The sequence below is a fragment of the Perna viridis genome, chromosome 5 (assembly GCF_037379345.1).
Source record: "Perna viridis isolate PV_CMFRI_1.1 ecotype Kerala chromosome 5, ASM3737934v1, whole genome shotgun sequence".
Classification (NCBI taxonomy): domain Eukaryota; kingdom Metazoa; phylum Mollusca; class Bivalvia; order Mytilida; family Mytilidae; genus Perna; species Perna viridis.
The window spans coordinates 40,491,107-40,516,694 of NC_142449.1; the positions used below are offsets into that span (position 1 = coordinate 40,491,107).

At 32.0% G+C, this 25,588-nt stretch overlaps 2 protein-coding genes across 9 annotated transcripts in view; one reads left to right on the forward strand and one right to left on the reverse strand.

The window, feature by feature from the left end:
* The window catches only part of LOC148617488 (netrin receptor unc-40-like), a 12,679-nt gene extending 9,998 nt beyond the window's left edge, over positions 1–2,681 (forward strand). For both annotated transcript variants that reach the window (XM_088585216.1, XM_088585215.1), the window contains exon 10: positions 78–2,681. In XM_088585216.1, coding sequence (XP_088441342.1) covers positions 78–135 — 58 coding nt within the window. In that variant the 3' untranslated portion in view covers positions 136–2,681. The remainder of the gene's footprint in view (positions 1–77) is intronic.
* LOC148617489 (uncharacterized) lies at positions 2,297–25,565 on the reverse strand. Of its 7 annotated transcripts, none has more exons than XM_088585212.1 (14): positions 25,416–25,561; positions 24,453–24,502; positions 23,222–23,451; positions 22,583–22,699; positions 19,667–19,785; positions 19,019–19,348; positions 16,527–16,814; positions 14,854–15,153; positions 12,772–12,852; positions 12,500–12,539; positions 12,160–12,245; positions 11,213–11,455; positions 10,478–10,612; positions 2,297–9,415 (listed from the first exon to the last, which is right to left on the reverse strand). In XM_088585212.1, the coding sequence occupies exons 5-14, from the start codon at positions 19,734–19,736 to the stop codon at positions 8,358–8,360; spliced, it is 2,631 nt and encodes an 876-aa protein (XP_088441338.1). In that variant the 5' UTR covers positions 19,737–19,785; positions 22,583–22,699; positions 23,222–23,451; positions 24,453–24,502; positions 25,416–25,561; the 3' UTR covers positions 2,297–8,357. The 7 variants fall into 7 exon arrangements, with proteins under 7 accessions (XP_088441338.1, XP_088441337.1, XP_088441339.1 ...); XM_088585211.1 differs by having other exon boundaries at positions 24,453–24,506; positions 25,416–25,558; XM_088585213.1 differs by lacking the exon at positions 24,453–24,502 and having other exon boundaries at positions 25,416–25,558.
* Between the last annotated feature and the right edge of the window lie 23 nt (positions 25,566–25,588).

Sequence of the window (25,588 nt, forward strand, 5' to 3'; positions counted from 1 at the left end):
CATTGAAAGTTAAATGATTGCATCCTAAACTCTGTAATTTCATCATATTAAACCTACCATAATTATATTCTTTTTAGAAAACAAAGCACAGAAAGAAACAGGGAAGAAAAGAAAATTAAGACTCAAAACAAATGACATAAATTAGGGAGAAGAAAATATAAATTTAAAGTACTTCAATGCTGAATTAGTGTCAAGACGTCTGTAATCAAAATTTACCATTATCATACTACAGTGAATTTTGTACTATATCAGGACCTATGTTCAGTGAAGCCTGTCCATACCAATTCCCTTTTCGACTGTAGAATCTGTTCAGTTTAAGGTGGTAGACCTAAGGTAACAGATACAAATCTTAAAAAATCATTGAAACGTTTGTATTCAGCATTTTACATCCATCTCATGTAAGCATCAGAGTAACTTGGATTTATTTCATTCTGTTCCAAATGAAGCTTGATAAGCTTTGGTGAAATTGAATGATACAAACATATCCCTGATTTCAAGAGTTATGTCCCTTACCCCAGGTCTGCACCTTAAACAGGTGTTTGGTTTATTCAGGTTCAAAATACATTTAAACAGACAGGGATTAAACAAAATGTCTGCCTTTGACAGGTTATTGATTTTTTAAGGTGGGGTTAAGGCAGGTTTCAATGCATAATCAAAATAATTGTTGGATTCCATTATTGGATGTGTGCTAGAACATTACCACTATCAAATTAATTCAGTACAAGTCAATGTAAGAACAAAGCAGGTGGTAAACACGCTGACAATCATTTACTATAGGCCCTGCCTGTATTTTATACAGACCTGTGGTAATTTTGAAGTGCAGAATATTACACACAAACTAGCCTCCTATTTTTTTCCTACAATGAGGCATGCAATGTTTTTTTTCAAACTATATAAAAATTGATACTTCTCCTTAACATAGGGTAAATTTGTCACGCCACTCATAGTGTATAGGGTGAATTAGAATAAACATAGTCCATTCATCATTAGTTCCATTATAGGTAATAACAAAATTACTGAACACAGAAGGAAGAATTTAAGTAGCTGTCTTTGTAAGAATCATGCAAAATCTGAAAAATGAGATACACCCCAAAAAAGGCTACATTTTTTTTATTTTTGTAATTAAGTTGTTTTATGGGTCTATATTATGAAATGGGTAATAATTCATATCAAGCCATCTCCTCTTATTGAAAATCCAATAGATGCTGCTGTATTTTAGTGTCATTTACAGAGTTATTTCCCTTAATTGTGAAATCCACAGTGTATTCTATATAATTTTCATCTCCAGTCCTAAGAACATGGGTTATATGAAAAACTGAATGTTAATTTCTGTATATTATGGCAATTCAGGCTAAATATCAGAAATAAAAATAAGAAGGCTATTCACCCATTAATCACATTTTGCATGATTCTTAACTGGAGTGCTACTTAAGTAGCTGTCTTTGTAAGAATAATGGAATATCTGAAAAATGTGATACACCCCAAAAAAAGGCTACATATTTTTATTTTTGTAATTAAGTTGTTTTATGGGTCTATACTATGAAATGTGTAATTATTCCTTCAAATCTGCCTGCTCTTAGGAGATAATCAACACTGAAAATCCAGTAGATTCTATTGTATTTCAGTGTCATTTACAGAGTTGTCTCCCTTAATTTTGAAATCTACGGTGCATTCTATATAAATTTTTATCTCCTAAGAGCACAGGTTATATGAAAAATCACATTTTAATTTCTGTTTACTATGACATTTCAAACAAAATATCAAAAGTAAAAAATATGTAGGCTTTTCACCCATGAATCACATTTTGCATGATCCTTAGCTGGACTGCTACTTAAACAGTACATGAACTGGCAAATTCGAGGATAATCTGAACAAAAAAGGAAATTAACCACTACATTTACAATCAAAGTTAAATAAGACCTATCAATTGTTCAATTCAGTCACTATATATAGGATCTAACTACACTCAATTCTACTTTCTGTTCTGATGATCTTTTTGATCAGCCAATCAGATTTCATCTTTCATAATTTTGAAAGCATTATTCAAAGGGAAAGAACAGAGGATTCTGAACAGGTCATCTAAACAGAAAGTAGAATGGAGTATTGTTAGATCCTGCATGCAGAGGCTATATGGAACAATATGATAGGTCTAATATTAATTAGATTTCTATGTTTATGACTTCATACAGGCATTTCAAAGTAAAATGGTGGATTAAACCAGATTTCATGGTGAACTTATTGTTATTTAATAATATGACCATCTTAAAACTGCAGTTTTTACAAAAAATTCCAAGAATTCAATAACAAACATTTTATTTGTCAAACATTAATCTACTTTAGAAACCGGCAATAACAATACAAGCATGTTGTAAATAGATTAAGCTCTCAACAAGTGAACATAGAAATGTATTCATAAATAAAACAACCTCTGAAATCACACCTCTCGACCGTACATAACTATCAATATATTAAAACTTTTAACAACACTGGTAAAATGAAACCAGTCTAACCCAAAACCTCAACAAACTGGTAACCTGTCTAAAACTACCCCCTCTTAGGTTCCAGTATACCAGATTATTTTAAAATTCTATAACTTCTATCCTTCGTGTACTAAAAATTTATTCTTTCAGTTGACGGTTGGGTTGAGTCGGGTTTCACTGTAAAAAATTGTTTCACAAAAATATAGCAGTCCAAGACTGTTTTCAATAATTTCACATGAATGTATTCAAATTCCTAGTTTCCTAAATTGAGATTATACCTATCTTTCAATCTATATACCCATTTATAATTGTGGGTATCAATGTTTATGGTTTGTCACAATTTCACAAATTAGTAGAATTTGGAATACATGTATTTCATTTAAGCATTAAGTTTCCATGAAGCTTTTTCATTTTATTAGGAAATTTAATTTTTGATTTATAAGAACCCAGCAAACCATGAAAACTGACAGCCCACAATTTGAATAGTTCTACATTACTCCTTAACAACAGAAAATCAGTCACAAGTCGCAAGCAAACCATAGACAGTCAAGTTCCAGCCATGAGAAGTCTATGTTATACAAATCTAGTATGAATATCCTAGGAACTTTCATGTTATAAAAATTGTAGGGCTGATATTAAGCAGATATTTATTTCTGCTAAAGTTTTGATTTAGGATTACATCTTCCTGGCCATGACACTACAAAGCTTATAAATACAGCTCCATCTAAAGATCTTGCAAAAGGTTGATCATCACATATTTGACATTTGATAACACAAGTACCCTCGATGTATTTTTACAACTTCTGCAAGGTATGAAATATGAAATGCTATGAAAAAAATTCCCTATATTTAGGCTCAATTATCTTGAAATTAATTTTTGTCCCATATTTTTTATCTTAAATTTTATACAGTATGTTTGTACAAGGTCATCTTTTAGAAAAATAAAGAAAATTTATCAACTAAAAGTATTACGTATGATCTACTTTTAAAGTACCTTTATCCTCTAAAACAACTTTCACTGTTGAAAACATTCAATTTGTCTAACAGCATTCTGAAGGCTTCCCACTCAAAATTATTTGTTCAATTAATGTGCATGAACCATTTTTTGTCTACTTTTGCATGTCTTTTTAAATGGAACTGTACCTAAATACTCAAGTCTAAAGAACATTCACCCCTTCAAAGGTAAATCTATTATATTAATTGGATTTACAGACACCATGAAGAAATAAGAATGTTCACAGCCTTAAAAGTAGAACCTCAGACTCTATGGCTTCCATTTTAGATCTATATCTGCATGCACATCCACCTGAATATTTATATAACAAAATCTGAGCAAATGCTTTCTAAAGGCACTTGTTTGTGTAATTTCTGGATTATGTAAGAAGAATGAGTAATAAATGATAATCCACAATGAATCCACTAAGAAGATGTTACTAAAACTGTTATCTACATATTGGCATGCACTGGAAGTGTCAGAGCAAAATCACTAATTGGAATTTTATTCCAAAGGAGGGGAGTAGCGATCGATGCAACTTCAGTTATCTTAAGTGGGGGAGGACAAGGAAGATGGCAGTTCCCTAACCCCTCTTTAACTTGGTAAAAAAATCTTGTCCACTTTACTCATGAATTCCTAACTTATAGTCCCAGCAGCCTTCTTATATCCCTTTCTCAAAAAAATTAAATTCACACTTTAATGTAATTGAAACATATTATTTTTTTTTGGTTTTGTTTCTCAATTTCCACAAGTTGAAGAAAAAAAAACTGACCCACAGGAAACAAGTTTCTCTATTTTGACAATTAACTATTAATGCATTATTAATGGTTATATTATGTAGGACGTAGGATTCATACAGGTACTTTTTTCTATTATTTCTTCATGTTATCAGAAAAAAAATAGTGAAGATTGCAGTAAGAGCTTAATACATTAGAAATAATATTGCAATGAGGAAAATAATATTTATAAAGAGTGTTTGTATCTCAGCCTCCTTTTATATGGTCTCAGTAACAATTCTGCTAAAATAGATGATATTCTAATAATTTTTCTACTGTGGTCCTAAGGAACTAATCTGACAATATTGCAATTTATGAACAACACGAAATGGAATGTATCATAAACAATGGAAAAATATACAACAGCATATATATAAATCAGATTCATTTGAGATCACAACAATCTTCAATACAACAGATTGTGAACATCATCAATGGAAAAAAATCATGAAATATTCAGTTCAACAATAGAAGCGAAATAAAAGCTTTGATAAACCACATGTTACACCTATCCCCCTTTTTTCTTTGTCTTCACAAAAATAATTATCGAAGTTGGATACAAAATGTATCAAATATACAGGGGCTGCTCCAAATAGGTGGTACTAGGCTATTAACTCCCTAAAAAAGGCACAAATTTAACAAATTTTCAAAAGAATGAGGGACTTTTTCAAACCCTAGAGCCCCTCTGAATCAGCTACTGAAATACATGTATGCTTTATGGCTAAAGTATCCTAACAGGTTCTTTTTTTTGCACTTTTCTTACAAGGAATGGTATTGAAACAAACATCAATTGCAAATTAACACGTACAAGATTTAAGACTTTATTCATAGCCTCTTACACAGCTGTTATACAGGAGGATATGTACTAACTTTGGTGCTTTGCTTTTTTTATATGCATACCTGCACCGTAAGTCAGAAATAAGGAGAAAAAAAAATAGCTTTGATATGGTATCATAGTTTTAAATGTTGATCCATATTAACCAAAATATGGAAACTTAATTATTTTTATGGGGATGTAATAGAATAAAGATGATATCTCAGCGCCACATAAAATATTCTCAATAATGTGAAAAGCATATCAAATAAATACTCAAAAAAATATTTACAATGTTATAAATGTAAATGGAAATATGAAAAAATCTAAAAATAAAATGCATAAAAATCACAAAATACTCACAACTCAAAAAGCAAAATATCTTACAAAGCACTGTCATGGTAATATTAAATACTTCACAATAAATCTAAATAATGAACTCTCAGAAAATGCAAATACATTTTTTTCCACAATTCAACATTTTATTTCTACATCTGTAAAGATATTACTTTTATATTGGTCACACCTTCTGAATATTTAAACAGGGATACCAAGGGCAGATTTGTACAAGGGTGTGGCAGGCATAGCAGGCATGCCCCCTCTCTAAAATCAATAAAGCATGGATAAACATAGCAATAAATGAGAATAAAAACAATGTATTGATTGATTCTAGTTAGACACAAAATTAATCCTTTCATTTAGTGGACAAATAATAAAAAAATGCTTCAAAAATGTTTGCATCTCTTGGGTCATCAACCTCCACACCACCCTGGATCTGCCTCCAGGATACAAAACAATTAGGTAGCTTATACATAAAGGTTGCCATTCTAAAACAATGGATATATTACAAAATTTGTCCAATCTAATAGATCAAAAGAGCAATGAGCACAAAGGGCCATCAAAAGTTAATATCTTGGTTTACTGGTCTGCTTTTGAGAAGGCATTTTAATTTATTATTTCATTTCCCCCAATGTGGTATTGCTTATTTTTACATTGCTCACAGCCTGAAAAAAAAAGCAAAGCGGAAAGTGTCTTTTTACGCTTATTTTATTTATTTGGCAATAAAAATGGGCTTTAGAGCCAATAAATCATTTTTAGTTGGCTTCGACTGAAGAACATTAATTCTTCAATCATTGAAGTTTTTTCTGAGAATCAAAGCATATCTCAATGAAACTAAAAACCAGCTAATTTAATGGAATAAGTACAACTAAAATTGTTCCCTGTACTAAAATTGACAATCATGTTGATTCTATATCTGTCTGAAGAAATTTTTATTTTGACACTGTAGCCTCTATTTATTATTATTAACAGTGAATAGTAAAATAACATTGTCAAAGTGGAGGATTTTTTCCCGACCATATTCAAATTGCTGCCTAATTCTTACAAAGACTGGTATATAATAGAGGACATGACATTATTTAACAAAATCACAACCAGGTTAAAGCAAAAGCGTCCACAAAGAAATACACTTTGATAATGAAAGACATCTTAAGATATAAAATTATATGTTATTTCAACATGATAAATGATGAGACAGAAAAATTATTGCACACACTTCCTTCTATATATGCTATGAAAAAGTATTTAAATACAAAAAAAGGAAAAGTAATACCAAGAATATCAAGAAATCATGAAATGAAAACTAAGGGACTTTAACAGCTAGAGAAGAAACACCTCCTTCAAGACAAAATGAAATAATTCATGGATTTTATGTTATTTTAGAAGGGATAGTGAGTTTCCCATTCTACAAAACAGAATAAAATAAAATATATGAGTTACATGTTAATGAAATGATTTGAAAATAAAGCACAAGTTGTATATGAATGCTTTTAATATCATTGTTTTTGAGATGCAAGTTAAAGACCTATTATACTCAGACCATAGCACGTTCAATTTGCAAGGCTAAAAGAGTGCTGGCATAGCCACAAAGGATATGTAACTCACACTTGAGATCATGATTGAAAAGTACAATAAAGTTTTAGTCAAGAGCATCAAATCTTGATTATTATAATATTCCTAATTACGTTCCACACTCTTAGTAAGGAGGTAGACCTAGGGTTAGGGACATAACTCTTGAAATCAGTGATATGTTTGTATCTTAATCAAAAATCGTCTGAATATAGCTGAAATATTGCTGCTCGGACGTTAAACCCCAACAAACAAACAAACAAATTTCACTAAAGCATATCAAGCTTTCCTTTGAAACAGAATAAAATCAGTCCAAATTACTTCGATACTTACATGAGATTGATGTAAAATGCTCAATACAAACGTTCCAATGAGTTGTAAGAGTTGTGTCCCTTACCCTAGGTCTACCTCCTTAAAATAAAAGTATTATTGGTTTTATGTGCAAATAATAAAGGTATAATAAAGGTATTATTTTTTTAAATAAAAGCAGATTACAATCCTGAAACCTTTCAATGAATTTTATGACATGATGCATTCAATGCTATGAAAACGAATTCGAACACAAAACACACATAAAAAAATAAATAAGCACAAAATTAAAGACAGGTGCTTTGTTACTGACAAAATCATATCATAATTCATTCTTTTCTTTCTCTTAACAGGATTACTGTGGAAGTACTATTGTTTGTGAGATACCCTCTTTTGTGGTTCAACGTGGGTAAGCCAAACCACAAAATTCAGTTCCCAACAAAAAAGAAAATCCCATTGATGAATATACTGAAAACCACGATTCCAAGAATCGATGAACTTGTATTTCTTCCTTAATCATCAAAAATAGTATCCACCAATTAAAGCACTTTTACAGTACTACCACAATACACCAATAACAGTATTTCATACATGTACATACATGTACATGCAAATGGAAAATGTCAAAGTGTGAATATATAGACTACTTATATTCCAAAAACATAAAAACATTACAACTTCCAAAGAAAACATTACACTAAGTACATTGTAATGATGATTACTCAACTCAATTATGAATTCACCAGTATAAGACTCACTATGATATTTTCTGTCTTGACCTTAAAACTGCCAACATTCTGTAAGCATAGGGATTGTCAAATAATTATATCACACTTAAATGTTTAACATGGTTTATAAAATCCTTGGATACATTTTCTGTATACTCTTAAGTAAATATTTTACATTTACAAAAAAACAACACTGTATGAAGTACATGTAGCCTTAAAAACTAAATACATGCAGGTTGTGACATTGAAAACTTCTATGTCAATCATTCTACAAGAATGGTAAATAAAGCATACATGTATCAACACTAATTTGGATAATTTGCATTTCACCCAATACTTTCGTTATGGTCACTGTACGTCAAATCTTAAAATGTCTGCTTGCAACAAGGTTCTGAACTCCTGTTCAAAATCCTCGTAACTGTCGTATGCTTCAGGAATTTCAATTAAGTAGCCACAAGTATGGGCAACAGGCCTTCTCTCAGCACCAGTAAGATTTGAGAATTGAACAGTAATATTATGCTTTGGTACACAATTTTGTCCTGTGACAAACTGAAGGAATTTTTGCAAATCTTCATCATTCAGGCCATCAATGAAATCTTTGAAATATTGGAATATTTTTCTTCTTCTAATTTCTAACAGTCTGAAGGGTTCAGCTAATTTAAGACATCTGATAACCTTCTCTGGTGTTGGTTTCAAGCGGGCATGAAGGATGCCGATGTGATCAACAGTCATCTGTGACCAAAACTGGTCAAAATGCACCTCTGGAATTCCTTGACGTAATTTTTCACACAATGACCGTGGTTTTAGGCAGAGTTCATTTCTTGCCATATTAAGAAGCTGATCTCGGAATGTTTCTTCTTTAAGAATACAGCCCATCTCATACTGGTAGAATAAATTTTGCAAATCCTTACGCTGCTCTTCTGATAAAGCTGAAAAGTCATTTAAAGCTTCCTGAAGCAAAGTCCTGTCTTTGAGATCAACAAACAACAAAAAGTCTTCCAAAAGTGTATTGGCCTCAATATGAGTTGTGTTAAAAATTGTCACCATCATACAACTTTTACAAATAGAAATTGGAATGTATCCAAGCACCGCAGTACTGTGAGCAAGAATTCGGCCCATTAACAGGAAGTTCCTCTCTTCTTCCATTTTGTGAGGTGGCAAATAAGGCACGTGGGCATCATGTCCTTTGAAGTATAATAGAATAGCCTCATTCCAAAATGATGTAAAAATATCTCGACTGACTCCTCCCCAATCTGAACCAGGTTCCCCTAGAACGTTTATATGCAAATAAGCCTGAAGGATTGTAGGGTCAGTGTAAATATTCAGCAAATCTTCCACAAGATTTTCTCGTCGGACTTGTACTTGGTTTTCTGTAGTGTTCAGCATTTTCTTCAGATGTGATAAACCTGTGGAGAAAAGAAGATTAAACAAAACCTTCACACAAACTAGTCAACATTGGGAATCATATTTTGTGGTTATGTTTAACTAATAAATCACCACATTTTCAGCTGACTGTTAAATTGTATAATACATGAAATTCAGTAAATGAACAAATAAAGAACTTAATTTACTTCATAGATGTACACAATGACACTACACTGACTTGGTATAAAATCAATGCAAGGATGAGACTTAAAACTACAAGTAAATGTGTTGCTGTGTAGCTTTCCACTGGTTCATGTCAAATTCCAGGGGTTTATCTAGGTATTTTGAGAAATGCCTTATTCGGGCATTTTGGTAAAAAAAATTATCAACAAATTTGCCATTGGGGAGTCGAAATTAGGGAGGTATAGTAAAAATTTTGGGATTATTGCATGATTTTGATATAATTTTCTTTGGGAAAGGGTCCTGTAAAATATCCATCAATTCATCAAAGTTTTTAACACATACACTTTTATTGTTTTCATATTGTAATAAAAATAGGGCATTAATAGAACAAAAAGTGATACCCTGCCACATAATTGTGAAAAAAGGGGGATGGCAAAATGTTCAAAACTACATTTTGAACTTAGCTGAAAACTTCTCTCAACCTGTATTTTATGATGCTAACAACCATGTAAAGTTTAAAAAAAAAATCACTGACCTATTTTCAAGTTATCAAATGGAAACCATGGGGATGGACAGACAGAAGGGCAGCTTTTTAGAAGTATCACATAATACCGCACCACTTTGTGTGGCAGGGTATCAAATTTAAAAACATAATTAGCACTTTTTATTCCAAACAGGGAACAAACACACTGGCAGAGCAATGTTCATGATGCTTGTCAATAAAAAGTTGTATTTAGTCAGTTACAGTATATCACTAGTATATATACAGTGTATGTATTTTGACAATTCAAATAAAACAGCTACAGGATAAATGTTCAGAACTTTTGTTGATTTAAGATCATAATGTCAATCATTAAAACTACAAAAGTTCATATCCCACATTTTATTTTAAATTTCGAACACTTTTTAACAAAACTTACAAGTTTCGACTTCCTTCACCAGTGTGGAGTGATCTACTCCAGTTGCCCCGACTGTACTAACATCTGAGACTGTGATGTCGTCAGCAGTAACCGTGTCCTCGTCGTCTTGGAAATCAGGATTGTCTATACCACTTTCTGTTATTGAAAGTACAATAAAATTAAGAAAAACAGCATTTAATTTAATCATGTTGTCTTGAAAGAAGTATATGTTAGTAAATTTTATCCTCCATTAAATCTAAAGTCATAAGTAAATTACAGGATAATATTTTAACTTTATGTGTGTTCCTTTAAATTTACTTTGAACCAGGACTTATCCATAAAGTTCTAATTTCAAGTATTTAGCTGTTACATAGTTATTTTAACAATAAATTTTCTGACAATATAGTAGTTTCTAAATATGGAATTATCTTCAATAATGGAATTTTTCTATCAATTTCTGAGAAAATCTATATTTACTTCCCCTAAAATGAACTAAAATTCCTAAAATATCTGATAAAAATCTTTGTTGTGGGCAAAATTTGAAGAAATTTCTTTATGCACTGCACAAAAGTTGTAATGAAATACCTGTGATGTGCAAATAAAAAAAGAAGTTTTTTCATGAAGTTTAAAAAATTTAATTACGGGGTATCACTGGTTTTAACTGAACTATTTTAAGAAAGTAGACTATACACTGCCATCTGAAAATATAGTTATGATTACTACATGAAAAACATTAAAATTTTAACAAATATTTACCATCATTTTCTAACTGTAAAGCGGAATCTAAAGCACCCTGCATATGATTTTCTCTAATTGGAGGAAGAGCAGGAAACTGGTCAGGTCTTGGTGTCGAAATAGGTAACCTAGGTGGGGGTACTACTGGGGGATTTTCTCCTGAGTACAAGTCAAGTATTTGTCTCCAATCAAGGTCCTCACGACGTCCAAATTCCAATGGAACATTGAATCGTGGTTCATCACTGATGTCAAAATCTAGATCATCTACAATGGAATTTTAATCAATTTCACTGACAAGGCTCAAGAAAGACACCTTGTGTATGAATATGAAAAGAAACCTCAACAATCTCTGACTTTATGTTGTAAAAAGTAACAAAAGTGATTGTACCTGTATAATCTGACACCTCATTATTCAATCACACCTGAGAATTCCAGACTTCTGTATAATTTAACACTTTTGTTCCAATTTTTAGTGGAGTCAGAGTTTGCTTTTGTTTCTTTGCACGTGTTAATATGGTTATTTCATGTTCTTTGTTGTGTGTGTCTGTTTTCCATGTCTAGTCTTCATCCATGGAACATTTTCTTTAGATTGGTTCCCTTGATTACTCTTTTACTTGATTCTAAATTAAAACCCCAACACCGGTTTCAACCTGTGTATTCCTAAAACCTGCTTATCCAAAAAAGGTTTACATATTATTCAAAGAAGTGTCTATACATTTTTCATGATTAAAACAGAAAAACTAAACATAATTTGCATCCCATAATAATCATCAATAATGCAAAGTTCAACTTGAGGACATGAAGACTAAAAATCTGTAACTATAGGGGTTGTTTTCATTAAGATATTCCTCAAATCCTTCCTCAACTCAAATTTCGACCAAACAAATTGCTTGGAAATGAAGAGTTAAGGAAAATCTAAATTTGAAACTTTTATACGAAACCAAGCCCAGAAGTGGCACAAAATTTACCTTTCATACACTTTCTGCAAACACAAAACCTGGAATTTTTGCATCTTCCACATGAATAACGGCAGTATCTCTTCAATCTGTCTTTCCTATGAAAAACAGTATAAAAGCATTTTGGATATAATACCTTCTGAATAAGAAAAAAGTAAATGAAAAAAAAAACATAAAATAAAATTCTAAAGCATGTTTTACCACACACGACACATAATATGTAATTGAACAAAATTGCAGAGATGTCTTTTTAATTCCCAAAATTATGAAGTTACATTTGAGATGGTTACCACTTAAATGTTTTATAATAAAAAAATTATCTAGTTTCCTAAGTACGTGTACAAATTCTTACCCACAAAAGGCTATTATCAACAACAAAACACACAATAATGCTGAAATGAAAATTAAAAAAACGATTAAATTTTTGTGTACTTACATAACTGCACAATATAAAAATGTGTGTAAAAAGTTCAAAATAAAATATCATGAGGAGTCTACTTAATACATCTACTTATCAATTATACCTTACATCAGTTTTCTCTGTAAATGTTCATTATATATTTAATTACAAGTTTGTAATGTCAAGTAATACTTTTACCTAAAATAATATTTCTACCAACTTACTAAGAATCACAACTCCTGCTATAAGTCCACCATTACTTTTCTCCTCTGCAGGAGGAGGGGCTAAAGTTGGTTTGTATGAACCTACAATGCAAACAAGACAAATATATCTATGAAGGTAAATTGCAAAAGCAGTCATTATTTCATCAAGAACTATAATAAAACACTTTGCAAGACACAGCTTAATTGATACAATCCCAAAAGTCATAACCCTGGACAGTTGGGGCAAGTATGGACACACCATTCAAACTTGACACTGGATGAGATTTTGACAAGAATTAAAGTGACCCCTTTATTTGCCCAAAATTCTTAAAATGTTCCAATCAAAACCTCCAACAAGTCTGACCAATGATGCAATGTAAAAGGATATTGTTGAACAATATCAAGCTTTTACTGGAGTAATATATTTGAATTCTAGGAATTGTTGTTTTAGGCCCCTTTTGAGACCCTAATTCTAAAATGGTTGGAGCCATAACCCTCCAAAACCAATACCGACCGTTTTTTTTGTGGTTTGTAACCTTGTTAACTACTGATAAATCATCTAATACTCAAATCATGGCACAAAAACCAAGCATCAACAGACGATGACAGCGCACAACCAATATCAACCAAAAAAAAATCAATTACAACATACATTTGGGAAAATGGTACTTTTGTGAATCCATTTCAAAGAGATTCATTCCATTTTACTCAAGTTATCATTCAGAATTCAGGAAAATGCCTATCTCTGGCCCCTAATTCTTAAAAGGCTCAAGTCACAACCCTGAAAATTAATACCAGACTTCCTTTTATGGTATGGCACCATGTAGTACAATTTAAAAGAGATCATTTTACTCACAGTCAAGTTATTATCCAGGCATACATGTACATATAAGTAAAACACTTGTTCCTGGCCCATTTGTGGTCCATTATTCCTAAATGGTTAAAATCTTAACCCAAAAAGCGATCCCAGCAGGACCATAGTGATATAGAATACTGTGAACAATATAGAACCAATATTAACCCTTCTTTTCCTCTGTAAATTGTTTGGATTCTTGTGGTAAAATTTTATAAAGATCAACAATTAATTTTCCAAGTTTTGACACAAAAACTAAGTGACTATGAAAAGTGATGTATAGACCACAACCCCCAGTGACAAAGACATGGATATCCATAGCAACATACCATTATAGACAACAACCCCCACTGACATAGACATGGATATCCATAGCAACATACCATTATAGACAACAACCCCCAGAGACAAAGACATGGATATCCATAGCAACATATCATTATAAGATTTGTTGGGACTGTATAAAAATCATTCCCTTTTAATTTTGGTAAGATAAACATTTTTGATAATTGTGTTCCTACATCCTAATTTTTCATGAGTAATATACTTACATATAAGTTATGTACACATGGACAATAACAGTGCACAGACTTGACATAAAACTGATACCGCTGGAAAACGTGAGGTTACCAAGCATTTTTACTGGTTGAATTCGAATTCATACATCAAGTTTTTGTCAAGTCTGTGTGCTGTTATTGTCTTAATACTGCAACTAAATTTTGAAAGAAAGACGATGTTTTTTATTTGAAGCTGAGACATCCTGGCCAACTTCAAAACACTGTAACATTTCTGACATCACAACAGAAAGTTATATTCAGTCAGTGACCTTTTATCATTTGTAAATATAGATCAATGCATTTTGACTGCTCAAATAGAACGGCTGCAGTATAGGTATATAAAATCGTTTTTAGGTACATGTATTTGTACAAAAAATATCAAGACACAACATATGTACAGTAAAATTCAGATTTCTAGTTATCCAGAAGTGGACATGCTACCAAGTAGAAAGTCTCAGATACAAAAGAACTCACTATGCTAAATCTGCATACCAAATTTGCAATCCTTCCAAAGAACAGTTACAATCTTTAAGATGACAGATATTTATGAAACAGATGTAGCTACATTGTTTGGAGGGATAGCAACAAAATATTTTAACACAACTTTCAGCCTTTCTACTTACACAAAAGGTATAGATAGAAATGCTGACTGTCTGAGAATATTTAAATACAAATTTCAGCCTTTCTACTTACACAAAAGGTGTGGATAGAAATGCTGACTGTCTGAGTATGTTCCATGACTTTCCCGTACAGAACAAAATAAAGGCTGAGACTTGTCAGAATCACAATCAATCCCATCTAAAATTACTTTAGAACCATTCTTTTTGACAGAGTAGCTGGCATCGCTGGGAAACTTCCACAGAACTTCATAAGATGGCTTATAGTATGGTGGAGATCCAGATTTTAGATGGGCAATGCAGCTCATTTCAGCCCATACCTGTCCACCTGTTAGTTTTGTTGTTTCATTACGTATTGTAGGTTTATCTAGTTTATCTGTAACATTTGAGAAACAAAAAAATAATTATTATTAATTCTTCATTTACAAATACAAATGTAGTACTGATAAAAAATCTTATTCACAAAGTTGGTCAGAAATTTTTGGTATTGTCAAAATACTATTAAGTTAACTCAAGTGACATAACTTCTTCATGATTATTTGATTTTTTCTATTAAGAAATATTTTTAACTAGTTTGATTATTAAGAGGAGAAATCTTTCATGAAGACACTGATTTATTTTGACACTGGTAAAACTGTCCAATGTGTTTTTTAATTTAATACCAAAGATGAGTTTTTATACACATACTGCTTACAGTTGAGGGTGGTACATATACTATACTAGATTACCACGTGAAGAAAGAATATAGCCTGAGAGCCATTTTTTTTTGTGAGTGAGGCGTTCTAATACACCATCCTCTACAGCAGACACTTTGTATTATATCATACTGATTATTACATTTCGTATTTTGTAAATAAATACCACTTAATCAATATTGATGACACACCCATATTTTGTGATATTGCATGCTTGGATTTTGATTACAAGTGATATTGAATGGCAGACGTCAACTGTTTACATTTATGATAAACATGAATGTCATTTGGTCACTGTATACCTAGATTTTTGCCTAAATTTGCTCACTTTCAAATAAGGACATCCAAATACAAATACATAGAAAAAGTTGCTGTACTTGACTCCCCCAAATTAAATGTTCTATACCAATGTGTATTTTTTTAATCGTGATGAAGAGAAACTCACTATGTGGAAAATTCTTAAAATTTTTACAGAGAAATGTAATAAAACATTTATGTCAGCTTGGTGCATGCAATATCATGTTTTATGGAACGCTTAGAGATATCGACCTTGGTCACGGGCCTCAGTCCATATTTATTTTAAGTGTTCCATAAAACATAATATTGCATGCTGTAAGCTACCATAATTGTATAGTATCATCAGTTTGTGTTGGATAAATTCCCTATACGATCTGATGCACAGTATTTTGTAAAAACTGGTGGAACAACTCCATTTACAAAAATCATTGATAATTACTTCATTTTCATTTTAATTTTCTTTGTTAACAAATTATCGTCTGTCTTTGTTAGGTCAAAAGTAGGAAGAGCAATCAATCAGAAAGGATAAGAAAAAATTTCAGTTTGAGCGGGTGGTATTCTCCACCAAGGGTGGTATTGAAGGAAGTGTGGTATATCAGAATAATTAATCTTTGTTAACCAATGGAAACCGTAAAATTTTATATGAGGTATAATACAAATGTATAAGATTATAAAGTTTAGTTATTAAGTAACAGTAACAGTAGACATTATCATGATCATTAATGGTGACAATAGCCAAGCCATTTTGATATCTTACCCAATACAATAAGAGTTATTCCACGTCTCATTAAATTATTATTGGTTACATAAATATAGGTTCCATTATCTTCCTTTTGAACATGAGTAACATTCACAACAATTATAGAACCAGTAGAATCATAAGAATATCTATTTGAATTCATATGAATTGGGCTTCCACTTCTTTCCTCGTAGATCATCTCTCCTTTCGGATTATAAATCTTAAAATCACCGTTCATTCTTTTCCATTGTAATGTTGCATTCTTTGTGATATCAAAGTATCTGTAACCTAAGTCCTGTGTCAATACTGAAACACATTAAATGAAAGTTAAACAAGACCAATAACATGTGTGGACCTGCATCACTTTACTTCATATTAGTCAGCAGTTACAAATCTTCAATGCATGCAGAAACACTAAACCATTTAACAATCAAAGTGCTGTTAACACTGGGGGTTTTTGATTCTTGTGAAAATTGTAGCAAGAACAAAACTTAAAAGATTACATGATGTAAAATAAACTATAATCATACTTTTCATTTCCCATATTACATTGTATTTAGAACTTTTTTCTTAATGTGTATAAACTGAATGTTTATCAATACTACTGATTCTGAAATACAAACTGTTATCTATAGTTAAACAGTATCCAACTTGACACTTATTTACAAATTTTATTCGGTTTCACCTTTTTCCCAATTTTAAAAACCTGTCCAAAGGTTAATTTGAAATCACATTCAAAACTTTTTCAATTATCATGCACTGTTCTTATACTCAAATGGAACCAATTTCAGCATTAGAAAATAATTTCCTTGATCAATATAATATTTTAAAAACTATACACTTTTTATCAATTTGAATTTTCCTGCCAATTTTACTTGGTTAAAATAACTGCTATTCACTTCCTGTTTATTAATCATAAAATATTGATGACAGGATGGTGAAATGTTTTAAATGGAATATGCTCACCACATTTAATGCTACTTGACAAAAATCATTGCAAGAGCTGAATTTCCTAAATGTAAATTTATAACTAAACATATTTCATGGCCAAAAAGAAGTCCCTAAAATCTTCAGTTCTTTTGAAGACTAGATCTTAATTTTATTTGTAGAATATTATTGAGCTGAATAATTGCCAGAAATATATTTACACGTTATAAAAGATGTATTGAATGATATAAAACGAATTAAATTTGGACTATATTTTTGTGTAGTGTTCAGAAACAGTAGGGAAGTTTCAGGCATTAACCAGCAACATACGGAAATTTAATCCTGAAGGATCAAAGCCCCAAAAAAGGGTCAAGGACAAAATAACTAAATTTTGTTAAACAGAAAGTCGATGTCCCACAGGCCTGAAATGGGACCACACTATATGGGAATATCTGCATGATGCTGGATACCAGATATCAAGATGCTGTGATTTAAGTAATAACTGAGAAAAGTGTTATGAAAATAATTTCGCAAGCCCTCTTGGAAGAACATTCACCATACATGTACTATAACCATATATTCACTATGTGAAATTCAGCCAAATATATTGTGAGCAAGCTGAAGAAAATATCCCTGTTACAAATGGAGCCATATGTCAAATGTAAACCCTTAAGCTGGATCATCTCTCTTAGAGTTACTTAAACAATAATTTTATTCTTTCATGCTCATTTACTTACAATACCCAACCTTCCGATAAAATTTCAGTTAAATCGCTTGAGCAGTTTAGTAAAGTTACCCAAATGAAATTTTAACATCTCTTTATGGTGTCTTCTGGAAATAGTTTGATGAAATGCAAAGCAGTCACTGAATGAATTATTAATTACATACCAGTAATCATTTACTGTTTTGCTGACACATTTATTACAGGTGAACCATAACCAGTTGGCCGGAATTGAGAGTTTATTTTCACTTGAATTATGTAACTAAATCTGTGAAAAAAGTGGCTGATGTACAGTTTTTTTTGGGTTTTTTTTTTGTTTTGTTTTTTTTTTTTTGGGGGGGGGGGGGTGGCAGTCTATTAAAGACAAAACACACAGATTTTGTTGGCCGGGACATTTGAGAACAGCCAGTTTGAAGGGAAGACCAGTTGTTTTAAGGTCCAAGTTTCACTGTATTCCTTTTATGCACATCTACATATAATGCAAAACCCCTCATTAAATTTTGCCAAATCTCTCAATTTGTTTGCAGTTTAGGAGGAGTTAATTGCACTTACACTTAAGTATGTAAATACAGGGGATATAAAAACTACTGATAGCATATGCTACTGAAAAAAATTCTTTGATCCTGAGAAAAGATTCCCATATTTCAAGAGTTCATTTTTAAATAATAAAAAAATATATGACACGTAACTCAAAACACCTACAAACATTTGTTGCTGATAAAACCTAGTGACAATTCATTCTATCACCTTTATAACTAATTTCTGATTATAAACTTGAATGGACATGTATCTCATATTGTTTGAATGCATAATTCAAATTAAAGTTCAGGTGATCTTAAAATGTATATATACATGATGTTACCTTGAAATAAGAACAATGAATAATGAGCAGATTTTCCATAGTAGCGACAACCAAGTACCACTGGATCTGTTAATGGTTTATACTGGTTCATGTTAAAAACCATGGTCTTTTTCTCTCCTTCAATGGCACATGACACATTGTACGGGTAATAACTTGGACTGACATAACATGGATGATACACAGACAGGATAGTTCTACTGCCACTGAAAAACTCAACTGTGGCCGTATGGATATTTTCGGTGATACAGCAGAACTTGAAATTTGTGGTGGTTGGTACGTCACATGGGTAGAATGAGATTTTTGGAACTTTTTGTTGGGATGTCGTGAGAACTGAAATATCAAACATAAAAATGAACAAATTTTAAGTCATGAATTAGCCTGATATTAAGCTACATGTAAACATTGATGCATTAAAATTCATCAACAGCTTCAAACAATCTTCAATCTGTCCCCAAGTGACAGGAAAAACAATGAAATGAATTGATTTTTTTATATTTTGCCTTCAAAAGGAATTTACCTGAAAAACTAATGTCCATCCCATCAATGACATGCCAAAGTTAACTTAATATAACTATTTAAACATGTATGATCATTTTTCTCGGAATGAAACTCTTAACTGCAATTTTTCAAACACAGTAACTTGATTACCTGTTGCATCAGCCAGCCATATCAGCCATGCCAGCCATATTCCAATCCTTTCCATATTAGGATTCATCATCAATTCCAAAGGTATACAAAATCTCCATTCATCTTGACCTAAAGTCCACCTGTAGAAGATGTTAATTACATAAATCAGTCATTACAACTAAGAGTAAGAGTCAGGTAGCAATTATCAACTTGTTTCATAGCAACAAGCAAGAATAATACTTCCAATTGGTCACTTCAAGCTACAGTGTACTGAGCTATACAAAAATTTGAAATAATCAGGTCAAAGGGAAACAAAAACTTATCTACCAAAATAAATACAATGCATGTACCCTTGTTAGTTAGCATGCACATGTCAACTTGTTCAAGTCATATACATGTACTTCAATAATCTGCAAAAGTACATGTAACAGGTAGTTACCGGTACATACAGCTGTTAGTAGTTTTTATTTACTTCTCATACAAAAAAATGTAAATGGAAAGATAAGACATGCACCATCATTTAAAAAACATGTTTTCTGTTTCTGTGTTAAAATACATTTCTAACTTCATAATCTACAAATACATAAAATAGTAGCTTGTTTTATGACCTGAACAGAACAGGACCATTTGCATGGTATTTATGTTGTGGAGTCAATTAATTATTAATACAATACTTGCTGTATAGGTTAACTACATGTACATGTAATGCAATTAGGCAATAAATACATCAATTTTATAATAGTTGATTGATTTTATATCCAGGGAAAATGTGACCCAGTACAACAAGTATAAATTATCTTACAGTGTGGAAAAATAGTTTAAAGCAAGTTTAAATTGGTTTCTCCCATAAAATCTGTATAAAAAAATTGGAAAATATTAAAGAATAAATCAATAACAGAAATTAAATCACAGTCTAGCTAGTGGTTACATAGTCACCAGCATTTTAAATTGCTGGCTTAGAATGGGAGAAAATACAATAATTATTTCAAACAATAAACTCCTTTGGGAAATTATATCAGTTTGTTTTGTTCGTTTTTAGTCCTGGCTGCCATTGGTCTGAAAAGTAATAAAATTTATAAAACCTGGAGTATTAATTCAGAAATACATTTATGTACACATATCAGTGTTTATGCATTTTCAACCATACAGAAAACAAAAAGTTGCCACACTATTCCTGCCTAGTTGAACAACATTGTGGTTTACAAATTTGTTTGCATGAAATGTTTGCCCGAATGTTGCAAGTTGTTCGCACAGCTAGTTGCAAATAGTGCCTGCAATTTTATGGTGACAAAACCTGTTGCAGCAATACTGCAACTTGTGTAGAACAGCTACCCCCACTCTAAACCTAAAGCCACCTACATTTCATTTGCATTTTCTTGACAAATTTCAAAGCCTGATAAATGCATGCATGGCACCTTTTAACTGAAATATGATGGTCAACAATAAAAGATGTGGGATTTTTGTGTCATATAAATCCATTCTAGAATTAATCTATGATGATCAGAAAACATAGAATGATATGTAATTCCTAATAAACAGATAATTTTCTTCTATGGGCTACAATTACGTATACATGTATGTTTCCTAAGTCTATGCACAGTGCTTCCATTAGGGTGTCAGTGTCATGACAACACAGTGCTTAGGTTAGGGTGTCAGTGTCACGACAACACAGTGCTTCGGTTAAGGTGCCAGTGTCATGACAACACAGTGCTAAGGTTAGGGTGTCAGTGTCACGACAACACAGTGCTTAGGTTAGGGTGTCAGTGTCACGACAACACAGTGCTTAGGTTAGAGTGTCAGTGTCATGACAACACAGTGCTCAGTTAAGGGTGTCAGTGTCCTGACAACACAGTGCTTCAGTTAAGGTGCCAGTGTCATGACAACACAGTGCTTCGGTTAGGGTGTCAGTGTCATGACAACACAGTGCTTAGGTTAGAGTGCCAGTGTCATGACAACACAGTGCTTAGTTAAGGGTGTCAGTGTCCTGACAACACAATGCTTCGGTTAGGGTGTCAGTGTCCTGACAACACAATGCTTCGGTTAGGGTGTCAGTGTCCTGACAACACAGTGCTTCGGTTAGGGTGTCTGTGTCATGGCAACACAGTGCTTCAGTTAGGGTGTCAGTGCCATGACAAAAAACAATGTCAATAGTCTTGTAAACTGTTTTTCACACTTATTTTGTTATCTTATCAATATCTAGTTGCACATATAAGTACACGTACAAGTCTATTTTAGCCCATTTAGTTCATATTTCATTTTCAACAAAAATTAATTATCATTTATGTTGACATTTAAATCAACCATTACAAAATTTATCTTGGTAAGGCAGTTTCTTTCAGGGATGATTTTACACAAACAACTGTGAATCAGAAATCGATTGTAATATAAATGTACATTTGTACAGTAGAGTAAGGAATCATTTTATGGTCAAAAAGCAGAAATCTACAGAACAGCGGAAGAAATTTTCATAAATGTTTTTCATTTCCCAGCATGGCTTTACCCAAATATATATGGATTATGAAATCAGTACAAAAAAATGGACATGTATGTTGGTTATTAAAAATTTTAAATATATTAAATTCAGTATAAATACAAATACTTACAGGTACATCATAATTAACGTTTACAATAAAACAACAACAAAAAACATTATGTATCTACATATGTGTGAAAGAAAGGTTTGGACTGTCAGTTGGATTTTCAGGTTCTGTACTCGTAACTTAATTTCTCTGGAAAATTTAGCAATACAAATCTAGTCATTGGTATTAGACTGGGGCCTTTTATCACATTCCAACTTAAAGAAGACATGACACAAACAATTATTTTTTTCAATTTTCGGTTTATTTGATTTATTATTGCTATTATACATAGTATAACAACGCCCCTTGTAGTCACGGCAATTAATTGAAGATAAATATATTCAAAGTTGACAATTACCCAAGCCATACGAATTTTGATTAGCCATTTTGTAACGTGAACGTGCTACGTCATTGGTTCTCAATTCATAGATCGAGTGGTTGAACTGCATGGGGCTTCTGCACTTTTGATGTGATTCTACAAATGAGAGTGAAAATACTGAAAGTTTTGGTTTGCCAGCGAATATATACTTACAGTTGAATCAATTTAAACAACTTTGAGAAGAAAATGATAAAAAATGACAGAAATATTTAACTTCTACATGTGTGAAGACTAGACTCCACAGAGAGACGACACCACTTCTTCACAAAGATTACATAGAAATATTTCATCATGTTCTGTCATGTTCAACTGAACTTTATACATAAAGTAAATTAAATTCACATTCTAAGATTTAAACTGTTCTGATCTCAATCTTCAATGAAAATATTGATTTTACCCCTTTTTACGGAACATTACTCCTGACAAGTGTACCAGTACCCTGCAAGTACAGCTATAGGATAATACATTCAAGTCTATTTTTTATTGTTTTTTGATAATTCTATTTGAGAACCCATAAAGGTTTCATGCTGAAGCTTCCTTGTGTTCCAAATCAGTTTTGCTAAAATTAAATGTTATAAAAAAATATTGTTCGTACCAGAAAAGCTCCCTTAAACTCACCTAGGGTTGCCTATCATAAATTGTGTATTGTGTCAAATTCTCCATGTAAATTGTCATATTCCAAAATTCATAAGACAAAAGAAATGCAATTTTATTTCTATTATCGAAGTCATACACCTGCGTAGACCCCTGTGTTAGATGCGCCAAACCACGTACGTAAAGATAAAAGAAGCCGCCCACGCTTTCTTTTGGCCATAATCAAGTCTACCGGGCTTGTTAATTGATATAACCTAGAAGCAAAAAAAAAACGAGAAGAACTTTAGTCTTCTTACTTTCTAAACACGATTATTGGACTCACACACAGATCATTGGACTACTCTACATTATATATACAAGCCATTTTTTAAGATTTATTAATTTTTTCGGGCAAGCGTATACATGGTATGTGGGTGTTACTTCCGGTTTTCATTTATGCATATTAATTACATTGTCGGGACAACACAAATACATCATTCTAACTTTATTTAGCAGTAACCTGATGAGATAAGGTTTGTGATACTCGTATCTAAACATACTCTAGTTTTTATAAATATAAATGTTTAAAACATGAAATTTTTGAGTCATGTCTTCTTTAAAATGTCCCAAATAAATGAAATGTTTTTATGGTCAAAAGACAATAAAGAATGGGTCATTGAAATTCAAATTGTTTGCTAATGTTGAACCCTGAACAGTCACAACAGTAGGGGCAATTATGGACTCTATATTCAATCTTGACACATCTCTGAAAGTTAACATTGGACACAGCTTTGGTTTCTGACATGGTGAAAATAGGATTAAGGAAAGTGTAATAAAGAACAAGTTTGTTTTTTCAGTAAAAGTTTATCTGTGAATCTGAAGGCTACATTACTTAACATTAAACTTCTTCCAAAATTACGATTTTTCTGTGTGGAGCTTGCAAATTTAGTATGATTAATAGCAAGCACCGTGAAGCGGTGTGAGCTCTACAGCTCTACAGTTATTACATGTACTATCTAAATTTCCCTTAAGGTTCCCCAATATACTAATGAACAAAAAGCCATGTGCCGGAAGTAACGAAAAGTGACTGTCTTTACAGACAAAATTCATCACTTCCTTAAACCACCAAAATAAACACATAGGTAACGATTATGTTTCAGTAAAAATAAATTCATCTTATCTGATAGTTTTCGCATCTTTCTCTATTTTTTTTACTTATTAATAGAAGTGAATATGATGATTATAAAAAGTTCTGAAAACATGTGGGTGTACATACATGTACGTGTATCTCCGCTGTTCCACAGTTTCTCTTGTCAAGAACCTAACCTGCCTTGGAAAAAAAATATAACTCTGATTATATTATCAAAATCGAAACATAGCTTTTCTAAGATAGGAAAGGCAATCATTTTCTTGTTTGGAATTTGCAGCTGTCGTCTGAGTTTTGTTTACGTCACATGATATGTGTAAAATATTCCCACCATCCGCGGAGAACTGTAATATTTCCGGTATCAGTACAGATTGATCAGACCGGCCATAACTGAAATGGACATTGCTACAGATGCCGTTAAGGGACAAAAAATGTAAAGTATTGCCAAGTACTATAAAGTTATCGACCATTTTTAGAGCGAGGGGAAAGGGGGTATGGGTTGGAATTTTTGGAGAAAAAAAAATTCAAGTTATTCATATATTGAAAAAAAAAAACATTTATTAACACAACAGATTTTCAAATAGAAATATTGACTTTGCTTGCTGCTTAAATAAAAATAAAAATATTGCACTTGCAAAGCAAAAATTATCATCCAGGTCGACCCCCCCCCCCTCTTTGTAAAGTCCTTTATTATTTTTACCGGTCTCACACAGATGGTGCATGCATGGTAAAACTCACTGTGCTTGCTGATTTAGGCAATGCCTACCCCATATTAATTTTCACAATAATGATCCAAAAGATGTCATTGAAGGAGGAAAGTTACATATATACATGTACTTAAAATTTATACAAAAAAAAATGAAATAAATAAAACAGTGTATGCATTTTTTTTAATTTTTCTACATACAACAAAGGAGCTAGAAATTTTCAGTGTTGTATACCTTAAGCTCCTTACACTTGGAAAGAGTGGCATTAACAAACAGGAACCAGGATGTCCCAGTTTAATATTTGGAACTTCCAATCCAACAATTCGATAGCGCTGATGAAGTGAAAGAAGACCTAGTGATGTTTTGAGATAAAATAATTGTATACCTGAAAATGTGTGCAGTAGCTAAAAGTGTTCAATCATCCTTCAATTAAAATAAATGTCTGTTTACACCTGTGTAAAAAGGTAGCAAAGTCACAACGATATTTTGTCGGCCACATTGAGTCACTAGAGATGGATTCACACGTGCGCTTTATAAAACAGAAGAAACATATTTATA